The 23,515-nt window shown below is 34.5% G+C and overlaps 1 protein-coding gene and 1 pseudogene across 4 annotated transcripts in view; both read right to left on the bottom strand.

Annotated features, from left to right (window-relative positions):
- LOC145242646 (protocadherin gamma-A4-like) overlaps positions 1-23,515 on the bottom strand; it is a 237,888-nt gene that overhangs the window by 156,400 nt on the left and 57,973 nt on the right. For all 4 annotated transcript variants that reach the window (XM_080105768.1, XM_080105766.1, XM_080105767.1 and 1 more), the window contains exon 2: positions 5,269-7,717. In XM_080105768.1, coding sequence (XP_079961894.1) covers positions 5,269-7,638 — 2,370 coding nt within the window. In that variant the 5' untranslated portion in view covers positions 7,639-7,717. The remainder of the gene's footprint in view (positions 1-5,268; positions 7,718-23,515) is intronic.
- On the bottom strand, positions 4,337-4,555 carry LOC145243213 (U2 spliceosomal RNA; annotated as a pseudogene).

The raw sequence follows: 23,515 nt of genomic DNA on the forward strand, positions 1-23,515 counted from the left end.
ATAAATATTAGTGGCTACATATGTGCATACATGTTTCTGCAATGCGGCTAATATATATATATATATATATATATATTATGTCTATTTATACAAAGATTATTGGCTACATATATGCATACATGTTTCTGCAATGCCTCGCTTTAGAGATTTGCTGCATTAATTTGAGAGCCAAACTCATAAATGAACTAATGACATTCTTGAGTTTGGCTCAAGTTAATACTACAGCCTGATGAAACGATTTCTCTAAAACAATGTTTGTATAAGTAAACACATTGTGTGTGTGTGTGTGTGTGTGTGTGTGTGTGTGTGTGTGTGTGTGTGTGTGTGTGTGTGTGTGTTAGCAAAATACTACCCGCCCCTGGGGCAGCATATAATCTAGCTGTAACCTTCTTTATAGACAAACGAACATTTTTTATTTGGTATTTTGGAAGAAAAAAGCAACAAAAACGTGATTTCCATGGCATTGGATGTATTCCAATGTTGAGGAAATTTACTGTCTATGAACATAGTCACAAAAAAGGTTATTTTATGTGGTCTTTTCGGTGTGCAAAGTCAGAGGATTAAATTTTGTACTGGCATAATAATAAAAACGAATTCCACATTGAATGAAAACTGAAGGAAATGAATAAACGAAAAATTAAGACGTCGATTGGTCAAATAAAACAATTTTATATTACTGAATAATTCGAAATGGTTAATTTCTGGTTTTTGCCCATTTTTCAAACACTTAATGAAGATTGTAAAAAAAAAAAAGGAATCTTTTTCGTCTTTTGTAATGTAGAAAGATGTTAACTTTTCGTTTGTATGCAATTTTAATGGATTTATCTCTTTTCTCCTCCCCCCCACCACCATCATCATCACCACTACTACTACCACCAAGAAAAGCAAATTTAGTTTTAAAAATAATAAAGGTGTCTATTAAATTATTGACAAAAAAAAACTTGTGTTAATCATTGCGTTTTTATGCAAAATTTTTTTTAAAGATATTATTTCGAAGTAATCTTAACTTTTTATTGTGTCGATGTATGCGCGTGTAAATGTAACTGGAAGTTGTTTGAATTTCAAAATAATCAAACAGACGTAGCCATTTTGATTTTAAAGCCCTTTTCATTAAATCGCATTGATTAATATTCTTACTGATACTACTACTACTACTACTACTAATAATAATAATAATAATAATAATAATATCAAGAAAATTAATACACATATATAATAAGAAAATCAAATGATAAATTAATTGTACAGATAATTAATTCATTAAACACAGTTTAAAAAAATAAATACGCAAATGAGGCATTTACTGTGCATAAATATTTTATTAATTGAAAAAGAAAAAAAAAACACATTAACGTTGTTTTCAAAATTCAAAATCCATACATTTTATCATGAAAATAAATCGATTAATTAAAACTGATCATATGATGACAGAAATAAACAAAAAAGTGAAATATCGATTAGTCAACTAAAACAAATCTATATTGCTGAGTAATTTAATGTATTTATTTGCTTCCCCACCAAAGCAAATTAGGCACAAGGCCGTTTTTAATGTGGGGTAAAAACCAGCTCCCCTAAAAGTAGGCAAAAAGGGGGCACTCTGGTTACCAAAAATAATAATTGTCCCAGTATAGAGGGTTTCCCCTCCATTGACTGGTACAAATTATCTTAAGTGCAGCATCTGCAGAACAGATACTACACTTTGAGGTATTTATTTGCTCCCCCACTGAGCAAATTAGGCACAAGGCCGATTTTTAATGTGAGGTTTGAAGGGGAAATGGGGACCAACTCCCCGGGGATTAGGGGAGCTGGATAGTGACAATTGGTATGAAGGGTTGCCCCTACATTGACCGTGATCTTATATGTGGGGCTGCCCCCACATATGGTCTTTGCTTGCAGTATGTATTTATTTGCTTCCCCACTGAGCAAATTAGGCACAAGGCCGTTTTTTAATGTGGAGAGAGAGAGAGAGGGGGGGAGGGAAAAGGGGGACCAGCTCCCGAGAGGTGGGAAATGGGAGCTGGATAGTAACTGTTGGTATGAAGGGTTGCCCCTACATTGACCAAGGTCTGATATGTTGAGTTACCCCCACATATGGTCTTTGCTTGCAGTATCTGCCGGAACAGATGGTATTTATTTGCTCCCCCACTGAGCAAATTAGGCACAAGGGGAAAAGGGGACCAACTCCCCGGGGAGTAGGGGAGTTGGATAATGACAATTGGTATGAAGGGTTGCCCCTACATTGACCAAGGTCTTATATGTGAGGTTGCCGACACATATGGTCTTTGCTTGCAGTATCTGCCGGAACAGATGCTACACTTTGATCTCGGCCCGAAGACCAGGAACAACAGAAAAAAGGCAAGCCTCTTCTGAGTAATTTAGAATGGTTACGCTTTCAGTGCTAGAATTTTTGCTAAGTCTACTTGCGATACAGTTAGAAAATGTAAGTGGCCATATCTGAACATCCAAATGAAAACTAGGTCACCTTCTAACACAAAGAAAATGTGGCTCTATCTCCTCCAAAAACGAACAAAGAAAGGGATGAATTACGGATAAAGTGAACCCCCTGTCTGATAAACATACAATCATTGGCTGCTATAAATGTGTTTGTAAATAACAAGAAATCTGATTGGTTAACTAGCATACTCAGCACCACGTCAATTTATAAAACACACATTTTTGAGAAAACACATTTCCTCACTTATATTATTAATTTAAAAAAATTTTTTACTTACGTTTTACACATGTCTTCCCACTTACATTTTTAATCGCTTTCCTCATATGTATATAAAATATATAAATATCTCACTCTTCATAGAATTCTTCTCTCATCTTTTTAGCTTCACTTCATACATAGATTCGAAACCTGATCAGTTTCGTCTTAAACATATTTCCCCACTTATGCTAATGATTTCTTTTATTTTTTTACTTACGTTTACCCACTTACGTTTTACATACACATTCTCCACTTACATTTTTAATCGCTTTCCCTATATGTGCATAAAATAAACAAATATCTCACTTTTCATAGGATTCTTGTTTCATCTTTGGTATATTTTATTTTCCTCAATCATCCTTATCAATTTCCTCAGGAAGTCCGCCGAAAATGAGGACGAAACGTTGAAAATTTTCTAAAAAAAAGCCACAGGTTTCTTTCCTTTTTTTTCCATAAAACACATAGTAACATAAATTGCATGCAATAGCCTGACGAATCGTCACGAGTATGAAACAGAAAATTCTCTGTATCTTAATTGCCATATATATTTTTAAAAACTTACTATATATGTATGCATGAGAAATTCAATTTTAACTCTGTAAATTAGAATTTACAACAATTTTTTATTCGACAAGGAATTGTTGCGAGGCCAATTATAACTTTGTTTACTTAGTATCTTTTGCGGTGGAAACATCTTCCACAGCAGTTTTAAGATGCCATCTTTGCATTTGTAGTTTGCTCATGTTTACCGACCAACAACTTGGATTATCGCAATTGCAATTGGATTATTTAATTTGCATTTCTACATCCAGCCAATTAACATTTTCTTTGGATTGTACCATGTTTTTCAACTTTTTCACTGAGCCTAGATTTCATTTGGAATATCCTTTTAACCAATACATTTTTTTCTGCATTATTATAAACTTTTATACAAATATGACTTCTCTCATGACATAGTTTTCAATTTATGTGCTAACAATATAATGTTGAGATGATTAATCGGAATCGGGAATCGGAAAAATTGACAAATTTGGGGGTATCAGAATTGGTATCGGATAAATTGTTGCCTGTTTTCCGATGCCAAACCGATTTTTTTTATTGCCTTTTTTATTTTTTTTTTGTTTAAAGCAAAACCTTTCATTGCTGGTAATAATGATGAAGTAATAAATATTTATTGATTTTAAAATTTTTTAATAATGATAAAGTAATAAATATTTATTGATTTAAAAAATTTTTAATAATGATAAAGTAATAAATATTTATTGATTTTAAAATTTTTTAATAATGATAAAGTAATAAATATTTATTGATTTTAAAATTTTTTAATAATGATAAAGTAATAAATATTTATTGATTTTAAAATTTTTTAATAATGATAAAATAATAAATATTTATTGATTTAAAAATTTTTTAATAATGATAAAGTAATAAATATTTATTGATTTTAAAATTTTTTAATAATGATAAAATAATAAATATTTATTGATTTAAAAAATTTTTAATAATGATAAAGTAATAAATATTTATTGATTTTAAAATTTTTTAATAATGATAAAATAATAAATATTTATTGATTTTAAAATTTTTTAATAATGATAAAATAATAAATATTTATTGATTTTAAAATTTTTTAATAATGATAAAGTACCTATTTACTATGCCTCCCCACGGGACAGAGTTAGACACCAGGGTCGTTTTTTAACGTGGAGAAAAGGTACAAAAATAAAAATTGTCTCAGTCGTGAAGGATTTCTCCTCCACCGAAAGAGAACAAGAAATGGAAGTGCAGCATCTGAAGAACAGATACTACACTTTGATCTTGACCAAAAGGCCAAGAAAATACGAGTTAAGTTAAAATCTATAGATCATCCTCGACAAACGTATATTGACGTTTAGAAAAATATCTGCATATTTAACTTTTTTTTTTTTACAGAAATCGGGGAAAATACCAACTCTATAGAGATTTATAAAGAATCAGAATCAGGAATTTAGTACAGAATTGGTAATTATATTGGAATCGAGAAAAATATTGGAATCGTTCCATCACTAATATATATATATATATATATATATAGTTTGCCTATGAATATTATTTTGCTATTTTCCTCTGAGGATAAGAGCTATTCTCTGAAGCTCCATGCATGAGAGGAAAATTTTAACTTTTCAACTTGTATTCCTTGTCGAATAATAAATTGCTGTAAATTTTAATTTACAGAGTTGAAACTGATTTTCTTATATCAATGCTCTATCTTGAATATTGAACTTTATCATTTGGTTAGGATTTTCCTAACGATATTAGCATTGATGTTTATAGTTGCTTTAAGTTTATGGAATTATTCAATTTGTAAACTTGAAGAAATTTTTTGAATTTTTTGAATATATATATATATACACACACACATATATATATGTGTGTGTGTGTGTGTGTGTATGTATAAATACATACATAATGTGTGTGGATTTGTGTATATATACAATACAGCCGATATACATCCTCTGCTTAAGTTGCATATATGAAAACCGAACAAAGAAATAGTGAAATTTAAAATTACTTACCTCATATATAACTTCCCCTTGGTGCGGCCTCATTTCAAGGCCGGGACTGTTTGGTCCCCGCCTTGATCTTTTTGGTAAAGTATTCCTACTGATATCCGATGTCATGGCGACCGGCATTCCGGGCCAGAAATTTTGCGGGTGGTGCGGATGGTATGTCGTCATATGCGCATGACCATTGACCCCACAGCGGGGCAATGTAGCAGCACCACCCTTAAAGGTAGCATTCCTACGATCTCTGCATTTTACGATGCAGATAGTGATTGGTGCAGTTATGACAACCGACAGTGTCACGGCTGCAAACACGATGATTATCAGCAGGTACATGTGTATCCCGTCGCTCGCACTCGAACTGGATGCGCGAGTTATTTCCTTGGTTTTGTTACTCACGGTGACCTTGAGGTTGAGTGTAGTTGTCGCTGATAATACAGGTAAGCCATTATCTTTGACTCTGAACTCCAGTTTGTAAGATCCGGCGTCACGGGGTTTTAACGCACGATTAAAAGTGAGTAATCCTGAGTAATGGTTCAGTTTGAATAAGCGATTACTATTTCCAGATATGAATTCATACTTGAGGAAGGCATTTTCCCTACTATCGCTGTCGATTGCTTTCAAGACCGTTATGTTCTTAGTATGTCGTGGATAGTACTCTACATTTAAGGTATAAGGATTCATATTTGGGAAAATGAAGCGTGGCGCATTGTCATTCTTGTCGTTTATTTCGACGATAACCGTCACAGTATTATTCAGCGGTGGTACTCCCCCGTCTTTGACTAGAACTTTAAATTTATAAACATTTAGAAGTTCGTAGTCCAAGGACATGACTGTTGATATCACGCCATTTTCCGATATCCGAAACGGCAAAAAATGTGCGTTTCCTTCATCAAAATTTTTGGTCAGCAAGGAATATGTCAACTCACCACCAGGTCCCAGATCGGGATCTGTGGCCTTGATGATTCCAACTCTATGTTTTGCGTCAAGATTTTCATCGATGACAAATTTGAACGTGTCATCAGGAAACGTAGGCGGCACATCATTTACATCAGTTACTTTGACTTTAAATCTGCTCTCGCTTTCCAGGCGTGGCGACCCGTGGTCGCGGCATTTGATAACAATATCGTACTCTTCCTGCGTTTCCCGGTCCAGTAAGTTGCGGACTCTTACTATATAACGCTTTGAGCCGTGGCTTTGTAGTTTGAATTTATCATGTTTCAGTTCACAGCTCACATCACCGTTTTGTCCGGCGTCATCATCAGAAACTTTCACATTAGCAATAAGGCTGTGCAGTGAAATGTCTTCCGGGACCAGCACGGTGTCCTTCTTTGCAACAGATATAAACGTCATGAAAATCTTTGGTGGATTGTTTTGCTGGTCCACTATGACAATGTTAACGATAGCAATCGAACTCAAAGGGGAGTTCCCATGATCCGTGGCTTCTATGTATAATTTATAACTGAGTTGCTGAAGCACGGAAAACTTTTTTATGAGAGTTATCTCCCCTGTTTCTGGATTTATTTTAAACAATGATCTGGCATTCCTTGATGTTTTAGCACTAAAATGGTAAGAGATTTTACCATTTTCACCGTCATCGGCATCTGTTGCCGTCAAGATAATAACCGGTATCCCAACCTCGTGCTCATATTTGATGGAGACGTTGTAAACATTTTGCGGGAATTTAGGGGGATTATCGTTAGTATCTATAACAGATATATGAAGGTCCAGCACGCTTTGTTGGGATGGTTGACCACCGTCCTTTGCCACGACCTGGATCTTATAGAACTCCTTCACTTCGCGGTCCAGCCGCTCTTGTAATTCTATCCGTAGTTCGGAAGTCCCATCAAGCTTTTTTGATACCTCCAACGAAAATGGGTCATTTTGATCCTCCTTCAGCTCGTATGTTATATGCGAATTTGAGAAGCCGATATCCTTATCGGTTGCACCGGGGATGGATTTTTTGAGACCTTTACCATCGTTTTCCGAAAACTGTAAATTGATTTGCTTTTGTGGAAATTCGGGCGGGTTATCATTTATGTCCTCAATGAGGATCTCGATGTCTAAGATTGAGGTAATTGAGTTAAACTGCTGTATGGTTACGTCTAAACTTTGCGAACATTTTGTGTTATAGTGGCACAAGGCTTCAGCATCGATCGTCTGTGCTGTGTAAAGCTTGCCAGTGTTCTTGTCGACCCGGAATAATTTAGTTGCATCTGGTGATGGTAGCTGATTAAAGACAACATTCTGCATGTGCTGTGCGGCGTCGGCTGCAAGATCGCCGACAAGTGAGCCGGGGCTCTGCCCTTCCTTGACGCTGTAAGTATAATCTGCACAGTGACTCAAATGCAAAACTGAGATGAGCAGAATTGGAAACAACATGTTCCAATAAAATCCACGTCAGGGAATCAGAGTTGAATCCCTATACGTTTAAGGTAAAGTGAAGAAATCTTTGCAATACCTGAAAAGATAGGAAAAAAAAAAGGATGAGAAAGAATGGTAAGATACAAAAGGTTTCAAGTTTATAGATTTTTTTATTTGGCAATGTTTAAAAGTCGCGGTCAGAGAGGAATGGTAGAAAAATTCTATGTAGGCATTTAAAATGGTTTATATTGTTTTGTTTTTTTTTCAATATTAACAGAGCAACTAAATTATAATAGCAAAATTCAAAATTTTTAATATTGAATTTCAAGGAAAATCAATGGTCCCCACTTAATTGTCATGTTACAGTAATGAATATATCCAAAAATAACGAAAAACGATAAGGTAGAAAAAATATTAAAGAAAACATTTTTAGGCGAAAATTAGCGAAAATAACTGACATTTTTTTTTTTTCAAATAAATGTTTTATTACTTTTATGAATTTTTCATTTTTTTTTCAAATAAATGTTTTATTACTTTTATGAATTTTTCATTTTTTTTTTTCAAATAAATATTTTATTACTTTTAGGAATTTTTCATTTTTATTTTTTTTTTCAAATAAATGTTTTTATTTTTGCATATATTTTTATGTTTATTTGCAAACACATTTTCACCGTAACAATCAATATCAAATGTAACAAATTATTAATGCGTTACATTGAAATTAAATTAATTCGAAAGAAAAACAGTTTACTAATAATCTTATTTTGTATATTAAAAAGCATTATTTTTATCAAAAAATTGTACGAAAATTAAATCAAACAAACAAGAAAACGTGGATCCATATTGAGTGAAATAAACATATTTATTTTTTTTAAATCTTAAAAGTAAATAAATACTTATTTTTAAAAAAGTCAATTTATGAATATTTTTTATTTAATATAATTACAGACAATTGAAATGAAACAAACAAGAAATTTGGGACTGTAATTGGACAGGGTCGCCAAATTGGCTAATACTGTCTATTTCCTATGACATGTCATGACGTAGAAAATAAATAATGATTCGAGTAAGTTAATATGCGTGATCGTCATTCAATAATTCGGTAAAACTTGTGCTATAGTAACTGAGGCATAATATAGCGGAAGCCGCACCTTCAAGAAGACCAGTCCAATTTTTACCGATCCATCTGTCGTTGATTGTTTTGAAAGAAAGAACTGTTTTTCATCTCAGCTCTTTGTGCCATTAACAAAACAGACATTTTATTTTTCTATTATTCCTTCAAAGGCTGACACTTTTGCTTCTTTTTTTTTACTCTGTAAGCAAAGCCTCTCTCACCCCCCCCCCCCGTTAGCTTGAATAGGTGGTGGGAGCAGGTCTATCACTAAATACAGGAGCAAGCTGCCCTTGAGGAAAAAAAAAAAAAAAAAAAAAATTTGACGCCCCTGTCAATGTGTGAACTAATTCCAGTGTGTTGTGCATACCAGTTTTTGAACACATTTTTTAGTGACTCTGAGAGAGAGAGAGAGAGAGAGAGAGAGAGAGAGAGAGAGAGAGAGATGTCAGTTGCTATTGCATCCACACATACAAACGGCTGATGAAAGATGGTCATGGTTTCTGATGAAAGACTAAAATTTTTGCAATTATATTTTTGAATTTTGGAGATGAGGATTGATAACTTTGCATTATTTGGATTATTCAAATTATTGTTCTCGTTATTAGTTTTATTCACACAACGTTTTGGCCGATGTAACATCCAAGCCTCTTCAAGCATATCTTGTCGAACTTAGGAGTCTTTTTGTCAAACTCTGAGGATTTTTCTGTCAAACTCTGAGTCTTTCTGTCTGAGAGTCTTTTTGTCAGACTCGGAAATCTTTATGTCAAACTTTGAGAATCATTCTGTCGAACTTGGGACTATGCATGAGATTTCAAACAAAACCTTTTATTTAGCGCACATGGGTAGCATGTTCTCGTCCCATCAGCCAAAACCAGATAGAAATCCTAAGGAATTCACAATTGTATTCTACATATTGCCCACACTGGAAGTTAAAGCTTCAACCAGAAGAGTTTCACTTAGAACTGAATTTTACTTAGTAATTTATCCATTACGCCACATGACCTTGTGGACAATTCAAGAGCATGCTACTCCTGTGGATTAAAGAAAGGGCCACATTCAAAATCATGTGCAGATGTCGGAGGTTACATCGACTGAAACGTTGTGAAAATCATATTCAAGATGAGAACTGTAACCTGAAGAATTCCTGTTTTGTACTTCTCCAAATTTTTGAGAATTGGTTCATTTTTTTTTCTTATGTAACATAAAGATTTATCCTCATTATCCTCATTACTATCAAATCCAACCTAATCACTTTTTCTTATATTGTCCTAAATAGATAGGAGGGTATCAGATTGTTGACAGTTTGTTTTTCACATTGTTTCTACACATACTTGTCATTAGAATGATGATGAAAACAAAACAAAGAATGTTGGACATTTATGACTGCAACTTGGTGGACAAGTCAAACATCTAAAAGGGAGGAGCTTCAATCTATGGTCCGTCCCTGTAAAACGTTTCCAACAAATATACGACTAGCTGCAATAACTACCAATAACTTGCCGCATTCTCTATCTGTGTATAAAACTAAATAAAATTTCCATGAGCAGAGTTTTTTTCCTAGAACTGTCCATCTGTGGAACACAACACTGTGGCCTGCTCCCGGCTGGCTATAACATGATCGTCTTCGAGTCCAATGTAAATAGGTTCCTGTTGAGCTGTCCTTTTAGATAATCAAGCTCTACTCGAGCTCCACATAAACTGATCATGTTGTCTCATCATCTACTTAATGCTTAAACCTTATTCTGGAGTAGCTTCTGGCCTTGATAAGAGGTGACCTCCCAAGTTTAGTTTTAACAGGCAGAAAAGTAAGACTTTCTGGTAGATTCCTGACTTTGACAAGATACAAAAAAAAAAAGAAAAAAAAGATCGGAAGTTATATCTATCGAAATACCGTGAAAAGAACATGGTAAACCAAGGAAGACCTGGGTCGCGTGTGTAATGAAGCAATTTAGCTGCAGGCAACCCGACAGATATCAACTCTTTGGATTAGACTACACTAGCTTCGGTGCCCGGCATTATCCAGGTGTTTGGAGGTGCGTGTTAAGTAAAAAAAAAAAAAAAAAAAAGTGGTAGTAGGCAGGTAGGCTCGAACCTGTACCGCGAAGGAGGAAAAGAACTTGAAAAAAAAAACAAAAAAACGTGACGTTTTTGCTGTCGCGCCCATCGCCAAACCGGAAGTGACATAGGTTTAAATTAAGGCTAAACAATCGAAAAGAGGGGATAACTTTTGAAAATATCGGTAAAAAAAAAAAGCCATTGCTCCCTGTAGAAAAGTGCCCAGTTGAGGGTGAAGGAATTAATGTTTTCGGCCAATTTTTCCGTATTTGCCATCGAAGAGGAGCTGGGGGAGAGAAGAAGAGGGGGGAGAAAGTGTCTAAAACATAGTGAACATGTCAGGCATAGAGTGAAGTTTATTTTTCTCAAATTATGGTTGAATGCAGAAAAGATTCTGCATTTTATATATATTAGACTAGCTTTGCCAGGTCGTAAAATACGCTTAAATATGATATTTTAATTTGTCCAGATTTCGTATATATTATTATATAGTCATGATTTCAAAAGTAAAAATAAAAATATTTGGAATCGAAACCAAAACTGTAGCATTCAAAGCTGGTGACGTTACCACTGTACCAACGTGACATGCATATGAACTGATTAAAAATTAAAAATAAACTAAGATGAATGTAAAAATGTCTAACGATTTTTTTTCAATTTTGACACATTTTTTGACCCCTTAAAAACTATTTTAACCAGCTAAAGACCGATAAGAGAACGGTCCATAAAAACTCTAATGATATGAAGCCGACTTGTAGTTTCGGTAGAGATAGAGTTTGAAAATATGGAACCAGACAGACAGACAGACAGACATAGCGCGTTTTATATATTAGATTTCATAGGTAGTATTTGGGGGAGTGGTCGGAGATTACATCAGTCAAAAAAAAAAAAAAATCATCCAAGATGAGAATAGTAGTCGGAATAATCCAAAGAATACAAAGATTCTACTCAACCAACAAAATTATTTTACTTTAAATGAGAATCAGGCGCATCTTTTTTATTTATTTATTTATTTTTTTTTTTTTTATGTTTGTCTATGTTCATAATGGTGTGGTTGTATAAGAAACAGATGTTTTGTCTGAGATTTGGGTTAGCTGTTCCGTAAATCTAGGTCTGAACATTTCGTTCCCCTTCCCCGTGTTGTTTGGGAGAGGCATTCTGCTGTGACGCGTGCTGGTCACAGGTGTGCAAATTTGGACGACTCTTTCTTGTCCCTTCCTCAACGGATGTGTCAAATAGAAGCCTTGAATGACGTCAGCTGGTTTACTTCGGAAAGACATAAGAAACAATCAACAAAGAAACGTGGAAAGCGAGGCACATTAGACCCAAGGTGGTCACTGAAACACCTGCTAATACAGGTAACAAAGAAATAATAATAATAATAAAAACGTTTGACGATTGTGTTTGACTTCTTTAAGTAGTGACCTTTAAAGAAACACTCTTTCTTCGCAGATAATAATAGACAGTATGATACAGAAACCCCATGGAAATTCCATGGTGATTTACTATTAGCATTATTCCCTTGAAATAATACCTGACAGACAGGGTCAATACTATGTTTTTTCAAATGACTCTTTCGCTGAATTAAGCTGAGGGCATTAATCTACAAAGGAGATTCGTTAAGAGTCGTGGATGTCATAAAATAGTGTGATGGTTGTGTAAGAGCCAAACCATACATGTACTACGCCCAGTCCTCGTGAGAAGGCGAGTAATTTGATAGTTGCAATATTAAGTAAACGTTTAGCTTTCTCTATTAAATTAAAACTACACTGCGATAATGCCGGGCACCCAGGCTCCAAAGAGTTGATATCTGTCGGGTTGCCTGCAGCTAAATTGCTTCATTACACACGCGACCCAGGTCTTCCTTGGTTTACCATGTTCTTTTCACGGTATTTCGATAGATATAACTTCCGATCTTTTTTTTCTTTTTTTTTTTTTTGTATCTTGTCAAAGTCAGGAATCTACCAGAAAGTCCTACTTTTCTGCCTGTTGAAACTAAACTTGGGAGGTCACCTCTTATCAAGGCCAGAAGCTACTTCAGAATAAGGTTTAAGCATTGAGTAGATGATGAGACAACATGATCAGTTTATGTGGAGCTCGAGTAGATTCCTGACTTTGACAAGATATAAAAAAAATATATCTGAAGAAGATCGGAAGTTACATCTTTCGAAATATCGTGAAAATAACAACCAGAGAAAATTGTAGACCAAAGAACACCTGTGTAAAGAGGGGGAAAAAAATCGATAACAGTTAATTAATTATCCACTTTTCTTTATAGTAAAAAAAAATCCACCAAAATATCAGAAGCTTTTCCAATTTCAATAAAATTTACAGAACTTATTAACCGTCAGCATCCCATTACCTCTATCGCATGTGGTACAATACGGAGATCCATTTGCGGAAGTTGCAGAAGCCTGGTTGGAACAGATGTCAGGAAGCGATAGTCAACCCTATCGAAAGCTTTGGATTGATCCAAATTGATCAGCGCGGATTCCGTGTCATCTTATTCCTCCTTCTAAGATCATACGGATCAAATACAAGTTGTTTTGAATTGATCTCCCCTTCAACGCATAATTTTGCTCTGGTTCGATCAATTCGCCAATAACGACCTGCAGCCATTCAATAGGACTTTGCCCAAAATCTTTACATATGTGTTTAGCAGAGTTATGGGCCTGTAATCGTCTAGTTCTTCCCTGCTATGCCTATCCGTTTTCCTGTGATCATTCCTTTGATGATTTGACCAGGGATGGAACTCTCGTCAAACCAGGAGTTGAACACATCTGTCAAAATCGATAGCCTCAAGTACAATTCATAAGGAAGACAATTGAGTCTCGGCGATCTGTTGCAGCCAATCTGCTTCAACTCAGTCAGGATCTCCTGCTCAGTTACCCTGCCCTTGCAACTAGCCACTCTAGCTGCCACGAGGCGGGGAGTGTCAGACAAATATTTGCCAAATTTGTGAACAGGGAGATCGGACTGTCGAGTGAAACACTCTTCAAAATGCTCTAGAAATCCCTTATAGATCTCCCAAGTCAACCTCAGGATGCGTCCGTCTGGGTGCTTGATACTAGCTATATACTTGTCTGAGCTACTCATGGAGATCTTGTTACGTGAGTTCATGGCTTCGTTGGCTACTTTCTTAAGCCTAGCCTTAACTACTTGGCCCTTGTAATGCTCACTAGCCTCACGATGAACGTCCTGTTTAGATAGTTCCTGACGTATAGTGTCCCTCAAACCAGTGTCCCTAGAAAAAAAGGGAAGAAAAACTACCACATTATTTGGCACTTCTGCATGTCAGTGACATGAGGAGAATGTGCGAATTTTACTTTCAAGAACCACCGACAGATATCACTTGGCTGACAGATGTCAGCCAAAGAACAAGGGTCGATAACTCTTTTCTAAAAGTGCATGGAAACTAAAATTATATTTTACTACATTTTTATACAGTCTTTCTGTACAAAGAAAAATTCTTAAACCTCTTTAAATGTTTCATGTTTTTTCAATTCTATTTTGCAACATTGACAAACAAAAATTTTATTTTGATATATGTTTATACAATCTTGTGAAAAAAAAATCTTTCCGTAAAAAAAAATATTCTTAAATCTTCATAAACGTTTCATGTTTTTTAAAATCTATTTTGCCACATTGACAAACTAAAATTATATTTGATACATTAAATCACACATTGAAAAGAAATATTAATACATTAACATTATATTTTGATACATTTTTTTTTATACAATAAATGTTTCGATTTTCATATATTTTGTGTTATTTATTTTGTTATATATTTTTTGTGTTATTGTAAATATTTGTTTATATTTGAGGTTCACATAATGGCCGCTAGATGTCAATTTTCTTTCGAAGAACAGGGGTCGATAACTCATCTTTGTTGCTAATATGTCACTTTCATGTAGAACTGCTCATGGTTTTCACGCATTTCCATTTAAAAATATTTTCCTGAATATTTTTATGTTTTCAATAAGGAAGCCGCAGGCTGGATTAAAGATTTTGGTAGGGCAAATTAAGCCTGCGAGCCATAGTTTGGAGACTCCTGCCATAAAAGGTTAACTGATTAAAAAAAAAGAGCCCGGTACACCGTGGGAATATCTACATCAAATCTGTATAATGTACGTGTTTACTAATAATATTCCTTTTGAAATCATAAAATGTCTGTTAGGGTCAAAGCAATTCATTTTTTAATTACTCTTTCTCCTTTTTCTACAAAAATATTTGCATCATTGTCAGCAAAATATTCTTTAAATAAATAAACGATTATGTTTCTTTCTTTATTTATTTTAACTTGTTGCAATTTAATTCTTTTTAAAGCGATAAATATTATCTGTCAAAATAATTGCCGACTAAATTTTCTTTAAAAATAAATAAAACGAATGTATTTGTTTTTGTAGTTTTAGTCGATGAGACGATGTAAAATGATTTTGGGTCAAGTTTTTTTTTTATATATTTATTTTATTTTAATTTTTTTTAATTTATTTTTTATTTTAATTTTTTTATTTTAATTTATTCAATTTATTTTTATATTTATTTTATTTTATATTTATTTTATTTTATATTTATTTTATTTTAATTTATTTAATTTATTTTTTATTTTAATTTATTCAATTTATTTTTATATTTATTTTATTTTAATTTATTTAATTTATTTTTTATTTTAATTTATTCAATTTATTTTTATATTTATTTTATTTTAATTTATTTAATTTATTTTTTATTTTAATTTATTCAATTTATTTTTATATTTATTTTATTTTATATTTATTTTATTTATTTTTTATTTTAATTTATTCAATTTATTTTTATATTTATTTTATTTTAATTTATTTAATTTATTTTTTATTTTAATTTATTCAATTTATTTTTATATTTATTTTATTTTATATTTATTTTATTTTATATTTATTTTTAATATATTATTTTTAAAAAACGCTTACAGATTTGCTGATCAGACAACCTCATTCTTTTTAATGCGTATGAAAGGTGAAAACCTATGTATAAACGTGTTATTATATATCTTTAACTAGCCTAGGTGCCCGGTGTTGCCCGGGTGTTTGGAGGTGTGTATTGAGCAAAAAAAAAAAAAAAGTGGTAGTATGCAGGCAGGCTCGAACCTGTGACGCGGAGGCAGAAAAGAGAGTGAAAGAAAACCCGACGGCTCACCCCTACTCCATGACGCGATCGGAAGTTCGGAACATTAAAATTAGGCAAAGCCAATCCACCGATACGATGAATTGCAAAAATGGCTCACAAAAAATCAACCCCTCCTTTTAGAAAACTGCCCAGTTGAGGTTGATGGAATTAATGTTTTTGGCCAATTTTTCAATATTTGTCGTCAAAATGATACCGATCTCATGAAAATCCGTCGCTTCTGTCGAAAGTTTTAGGCAGACATGATGATTGCAACGTCTTGTCAGACGAGTGCCACACCCTCAGACACTTAAAGTCCATGAGCCCAAAAATGACTTTTTTTTTTTTTTTTTTCAGTCCTACCGGTGAATTCACACGCTCAAGCAGGCATGACACTGAAGACGGTCATTGAGATCAATTATTACATGCTTCCAACATTTCAAGCCTCCACACGTCACAACTTTTCCATCGCCACAGGACCATTTTTATAGACAAATGCCTGAAGGAGTATCTATACACAGATGATGTTACAGAGTCTTAACTTTGTACGACAGCTAAGTCTCTCTCTCAGTTCAAAATGTTGAGATCCAGCAACAAGCAAGAGCAAGATAGCCAGCAACAAGTTAAACTGCAGACCAGCTTAATGCAGATACTGGTCTCCAGCTTTATGGTTTTTTAAATCAGAGATTTGCTTCTCCTAGAAAGGCTGCCTTCACCACATCTTACGGGAGCCCTCTCCACCCCAACACACACATACATACATACACACAAACACACACGGTGCTAGTTGACCGTTGATCCCGAAAAAGAGTTCATTCGCCCTTTGGAAGGTCTTGTTTTTAATCCTTCAGGCAGAGTAGCCACCCTCCTCACCAAACAAGTCTGGTGGGGGACCAGTTTAGTTGCCGGTGACCCGACCATGAGGCAGGTAGTACTGGGTTACATGGTACCAGTAGTATATGATATGACCTGACATAAACATACATTTAAACAGACAGGTGAGATTTATATTATAGACTAGCCTGGGTGCCCAGCGTTGCTCAGGTGTTAGGTGATGTATGTTGAGCCAAAAAAAAAAAAAAATTTTATTAGGCAGGCAGGCTCAAACCCATATTGCAAAAGAGGAAAAGAACGTGAAAAAAAAGTGGTAGTAGGCGGCAGGCTCGAACCCATGCCACAAAGGCGGAAAAGAAAGTGAAAGAAAATCGGACGTCTTAGCCGATGTCTCCATAACGCGACTGGAAGTCAAAACAGTTGAAATTAACCGAAGTCAATCCAACAGTGACGGTGACTTGTTAAAATGTTGGCGAAAAAAGTTTACCCCTTCTTGTACAAAACGGCCGAGTTTAGGGTGGAGGAATTAATATTTTTAGCCAATTTTTTTATATTTGTCGTCCGAGAGGTCGATTTTCAAAATGATACTGATCTTGTCAGAATTCGTCACCTGTGTCAAAAGTTTTTGCGATACATACATACACACATACATTTAAGGTGAGATTTATATTATAGATGTTGTACATGTAAACTTATCATGATTTCTCATGATTATGATCTAGAAAAGATAAAATCGAAAATAAATATTAATTATTCTAAGTATTAGCTAAACAGGCACTTTGTATGTGTGTATGTATGTGTGTGCGTGTGTGTGTGTGAGAGAGAAAGAGAGAGAGAGAGAGAGAGAGAGAATTCTCTGGACTCAAAAACGACTGGCCACATAATTTTGAAATTTCACACAAATGTACTTTATGTGTCTGGGAGTGTTCTTCGTTAGGTTTTCTGTCAGAATACTTCTGATAATCCAAAAAACAAAAATCCGATTAAAGAAAGAACAGATCGATTTTGACCAAAGTTAGCACCCTTATACAGCACTAATATCACAAGTGCATTTAAGAAGTTTTATCACCACACAAGCAGATGGGTTCGGTATATAAAATCAACAATAGGTTCCTTGATAAGACAAAAACGCATTAGATATTAATGTTTCTACTTAGTGAACAGGTAAACCATGATACTTGACTTTCTGCATTTTAAACTTTAAATGAAGCTATTATATAAGAAATAATTTTATAAAATAAACAGTACGTTCTCTACAGTGCAATGTAAACTATAATGTATTGTGAACTAAGTCACTGTGAGGAGGCATGTAAAGCTTCCTCCTGGTTCACCATGGTGGGTTCCCGACTAGAGCGGGCAATCAAATGATTTTATAGAAAAATAGGCGATTTCACAGACACGGATGTCGATGAGAATAAAAGTATTAGAAGTGTGGCACGGTCATTAATCCTTATTCATTTGAGTCTCCCTGCTAGTACATATATATATGTGCATGTGTGTGTGTGTGTGTGTGTGTGTGTGTGTGTGTGGGTGGGTGTGTGTGTGGATGTGTGTTTGTGTGTGTGTGTGTTTGTGTGTGTGTGTGTGTGTTTGTGTGTATGTGTGTGTGTGTGTTTGTGTGTATGTGTGTGTGTGTGTTTGTGTGTTTGTGTGTGTGTGTTTCTGTGTGTGTATGTGTGTTTGTGTGTGTGTTTGTGTGTGTGTTTGTGTGTGTGTTTGTGTGTGCGTATGTGTGTTTGTGTGTGTGTGTGTCTAATTATTTTAAATATTCATTATTTTTACCTTTAGGCACTAGTGTTTCATGCTTATACGAATTTCAGTGTAGGAAATGATAATTACTGCTGATCGAAAGATTCAAACTTATTTCAAAATTTATTGTTTGGTATGCAATCTCTAGGCCATCATCAATTAACATGGAAGAGAAGAGAATTCAAATTCTATATTATGTTAAATTCGCAGACATATACAATAAGCTTAGTCATATAGTGTTCAATAGCAGAGGCCGGAACATCACATTATGTATAGATTTACGGCTTATTATAAATTCTCGTACAGACCCAATCCTTGTGCAAGCTTTAATATACTTATGTATATATACCCTGGTCAATATAGTTTCAAGATTCATCTGATTATGGGAGTGTCTGCCTCCAAAATCCTTGTAGAAGGTTTTGATCTACTTACATTGTTTAAATATTCAATGCAAACGTTGATTTTCCGATATTATTGTATCATCTTTGATTATAATTGAAGGCCAAGAAAGTGACATCAGATTTAATTTTTAAAATGACGTTTTTTTGCATTGCATCTTCGAGTGATTCTATCTTTTAAAAAAGAGGTGCAAGGTGATAACGTATGAACGAACACGAAATTACCCAATGTATAATATAGACTTAGATCATCCAAAATAATTCAATATATATGATTTTCACGAATAAATGCATGTTCGGATTATTATTAGATAGGGATAGTGGTCTGGAGAGATGGAGTAAAAATATAACTCATTTGGGTCATCCTCAACTATAAAAGTCTCCATTTTCAAAAATAGATGCTTGTCAGGAAAGTGATGCTATAATAATAAAAATGGACTTCTACATAAATGCTAATCTTTGTCCTTTTTTTCTTTCCTCTTTTCATATAACCTGCTGCTATCTGATCAGGCTGTATGAAGATATTGGTGTCCTGACTGAAATGCACCAAAAGTTGGTGCTGTTGTTTCTTTTCCTTTTGCAAAACTCAATCATGTTCTGCAAAGTCTAAACCCAAAACCAACAACTTTCCTCTACAAAATAACCAAATCAAAATATCATGAATAAATATTTGACGATAAGAACTTAAAGCTTAAAAACCAGATTTGATGTTTAAAAAAAAAAAAAACTGAAAAGGGTTGATATGCCGTAAAATATAACAACCAGTCCAAACCAAACCAAACCAAATACTATGAATAACTATTCAAAGATATAAATAATTTGAAGTATAAAGACTTTTCCAAAATTACTGCATTCAACATTAAATAGCTCGAAAAGGGTTCATATGCCGTAAAACAAAACAACCACGTATAAAAAACGAGGGAAAGAAACTCCAACGTCCATAATTTGACTGCCAAATGTTCTTTGTCTCGACAGACAAGCTGTGTCGTGGACGGCAACATTGTTGCGACTGCTCGACTGGTCTCGTCTAGTGCCGGTTGCATCTGTTGTAAATTTACCCGCCATACAAATTATCTGGGAATCTTTAAACAGGCCTTGATTTCCCCCATGGATTCGCGAGTGTGTAAGCATTAGTCACACGTCACCCGATTGGCCACTGAGGTGTCATGTGACACTGACATTTAAAACTCGTTGGAGGGAGAGACACAGGGGTAATGGATGGGGGAATGGAATAGAGGCAGGGGACACAGGACATGGGAACTGAAATAAAACACACACGAACAGAATATTAAACCGGTGGACTTGTCCTACTCCTAGTAACGTAAACATATAAAGTGCGTTTTGTTTTTGGGAGGCGGCGAACTTTAAATTGACAACTTCATTTTCTGTAATTGGAGATTTAGCAACTATCGGTTATTTTGAATTCATCATGTGGTTTCAACAGGACAGAGCCACATGCCACACAGTGCGTGATACGATCAATTTACTGAGAGAAACATTTGATGAAGAACTAATTTCATGAAATGACCTGTCAACCGGCTACCTTGTTCATGCGATTCAACTCCATTAGATTATTTTCTTTGGAGATATGACTATGCTGATAAACCAGATATAAAAGACCACTTGGAAGATAACATTTGTCATTTTATTGTCAAAATGAAGTCTAATTTAATGTGTAGAGTCATGAAAATTGGAGCTGTAGATGATGCCATATGCGCATGACACGGGGCCACATGCCCGAAATTGTATTTAGATTATAAATGCCAAGAATTGATCTTTGGAATAAAAAATATCCCTACCAGACCTGAGCTACTGAACCTAATTTACCCCTGTGCTCGGCCTTCTGTGAAAAATTGTAAAAAAAAAATTTAACCGCATTAGTAATTTTAAGCCTTTCATCTACCGCCAGTATTCAGCCTTCGTGTGCCAGTCCGCCCAACAGGTGGAGATCTCCTTAATGCACATGCCCACTTGCATCATCAGAATCATCATCACTTTCTCCTTCATCGATATATTCATCATCACTTTCTCCTTCATCGATATATTCATCATCACTTTCTCCTTCATCGATATATTCATCATCACCAGCGTTACTTGATTCAGAAACTCCTGATCAAATTCGCCTTCGTCTGAATTAGAATTTGTCACTTTATCCAACATTTGTTGCACCGTGAAACTCCTTCGTCTCGCTCTTTTACCTGTCGAAGTGCTTGGTCCATCACTAGCTCGTTTCATAGCTGCTTTAGTCTACAAAACAACTCAAACCTCCACCAAAAACAAAGGAAGTCATTTGCAGAACGAGGCTAAGCAGTGATTGGGTGGCTATTTTTAGCTCTCTGACAACACAAAAACACGTGGTCGGAAAAATACCGGTTTAGCGGTAACTCGGTATATAGCATTTTCGGAAATTACCAATATATCGGTAACTCGGTCTGGTAGGGTTAAATTTGTATGATAAAAAATATTTTTCTGTGATTTATTATAATTTGAAGTTCGCCACCTCTAAAGAAAAAATATCTTTCACCAACGTTTTTTTCTTCTATCATATTTTTATTTCTATAGTTAAAAAGAGAGCATACGAATAAGATAATTACCTTCTGTTCAAGCGATCAGGTTTCAAATCAGCTTGAAACAGCAGCCATACTGAAGAGATACGACATATATATATATATATATATATATATATATATATATATATATATATATATATATATATATATGCATTGCTATTTACGAAAACAAAAGAAGCTTTCAGGCAACTGCGATTGCGATTTTGGATTCATCTTTGCAGGAGCTGAATCCAGTTTTGACTCCAGCTTGAGACAATTACATGTCTAGCTACACTAAATACATTGAAGAGCTGTGATACAGCGAAACAGTCTCTGTAGACAACTGCATTTATATGTGCAAAGTAAGTTGGAGCGAACCCCAGCAGAGTGCTGAATTATTTAGAAAAATTTTTTAAATAAGAGCGTTATATTTATATTTGTACTAGCTGGCCGCCTGGCGTTGCCCGGTTGTAAAATATGCATAAATATCATATTTTAATTCATACAGAAACAGAGACGTGTGCATGCGAGTATTATGTTTTTTCTAAACAATTCATTTCTTTTAAGTAAAAAAAAAATACTCGAGCTGAGATCAAAACCAAAACCTAAAGTCAATGTGTCAAGTACGATAATCATTAGGCCAGCTTGACTCGATCTCTAAAAAGTGTTTTCAAACATACTTATTCTTAACATAAAGAATCTGTCACATAAACTATTCATGCATGCACATTCGTGAAACAGTTGATAAAGAGATAAGAATCAGATGACCCCCCCATGCATTAATTTTTCAATGTTGACCACTTGGCAGCCCTTTTTTCCGGATTAAAACGTTTTCCATATGTCTGAATACCCTATATACCAAATTTCAAGTCTGTAGATCAAAAATTCATTGAGTATATAGGTTGAGAATTATCCACACACACACACACACACACACACACACACACACTCATTTTTATAGATATATAGATTACAGAAGATCAGGATAGCATTAGTACCGTTGATTTGAGTAAAAATAAAAAGAATATGGGCATGATTACAAAATTCGGAAGAGTAGTTGCAATTGTGCTTTGTTATATTCGCGCCATCTTTTCATTTTCTTTTCTTTTTTTTTAAGTTGATGAGTTCCTATTCTTCTGATAATTAAGGGCAAAATAAATTCAAAACGTGACTCCAAGAACGGAGTACTGTTGCCACATCTGGGCAGGAGCTGCTAGAAAGGACTTGTCCTGCCTTGATAGAGTTCAAAATAGACTTCGTAGTCTCATAGAAGATGTAATTTTCTCTTCCCTGCAACCTCTTTCTCACAGAAGAGATGTTGCGAGTTTGTCTCTGATGTATCGTTATTTTCATGGCAAGTGCTCGACTGAGCTTCAATCTATGGTCCCCCCTCGCCAAACTTTCACAAGAAACACTCGTCTAGCTGAAAACACTATCAATAATTCCCCCCACTCTTTATCTGTGCCTAAACCTAAACATAGATTCCATGAACAAAGCTTCTTTCTTAGAACTGCACGCCTGCGGAATTATCTACCGTTTTCCTGCTTTCCAGCTGACTACAATATTCTGTGGATCTATATTAAAAAACTTTGTTAAACTTTGTGACATATTTCCATTCTATGGAGGTCAAGTGCGAACGAACACCCCATAATTTTATTATACCATATTTCTTCAAACTGAAACATAATTATCAAAGTATACTTACGCAGATAGATATGAAAAGTCTTTATTAAAGTTTGTGCCTATTTTCATTCTATTGAGGCCAGGCGCGAATGCAGACCCCACAATTTTATTATACCATCCCTATTTAAGTTAAAACATACTTATCAAAGTATTATTATGTACACCTATATCAAAAACACTTGCAAACGTTTTCTTTTAATTTTTAAATTTTTTATTTCCATACTTTGTGGACCAGGCGCGTACGCAGACCCCACAATGTTAATGAATCATAATTATGCCAGATCAAACATATGCATTCCTGTGTCTCGATACATCTTCTATCATTATATGTGATCAGTTTTCTATAATAGTCAACCATATAGGAGCCT

This window comes from Euprymna scolopes, chromosome 21, assembly GCF_053919585.1.
Source record: "Euprymna scolopes isolate OS-2025 chromosome 21, ASM5391958v1, whole genome shotgun sequence".
Taxonomy (NCBI): domain Eukaryota; kingdom Metazoa; phylum Mollusca; class Cephalopoda; order Sepiida; family Sepiolidae; genus Euprymna; species Euprymna scolopes.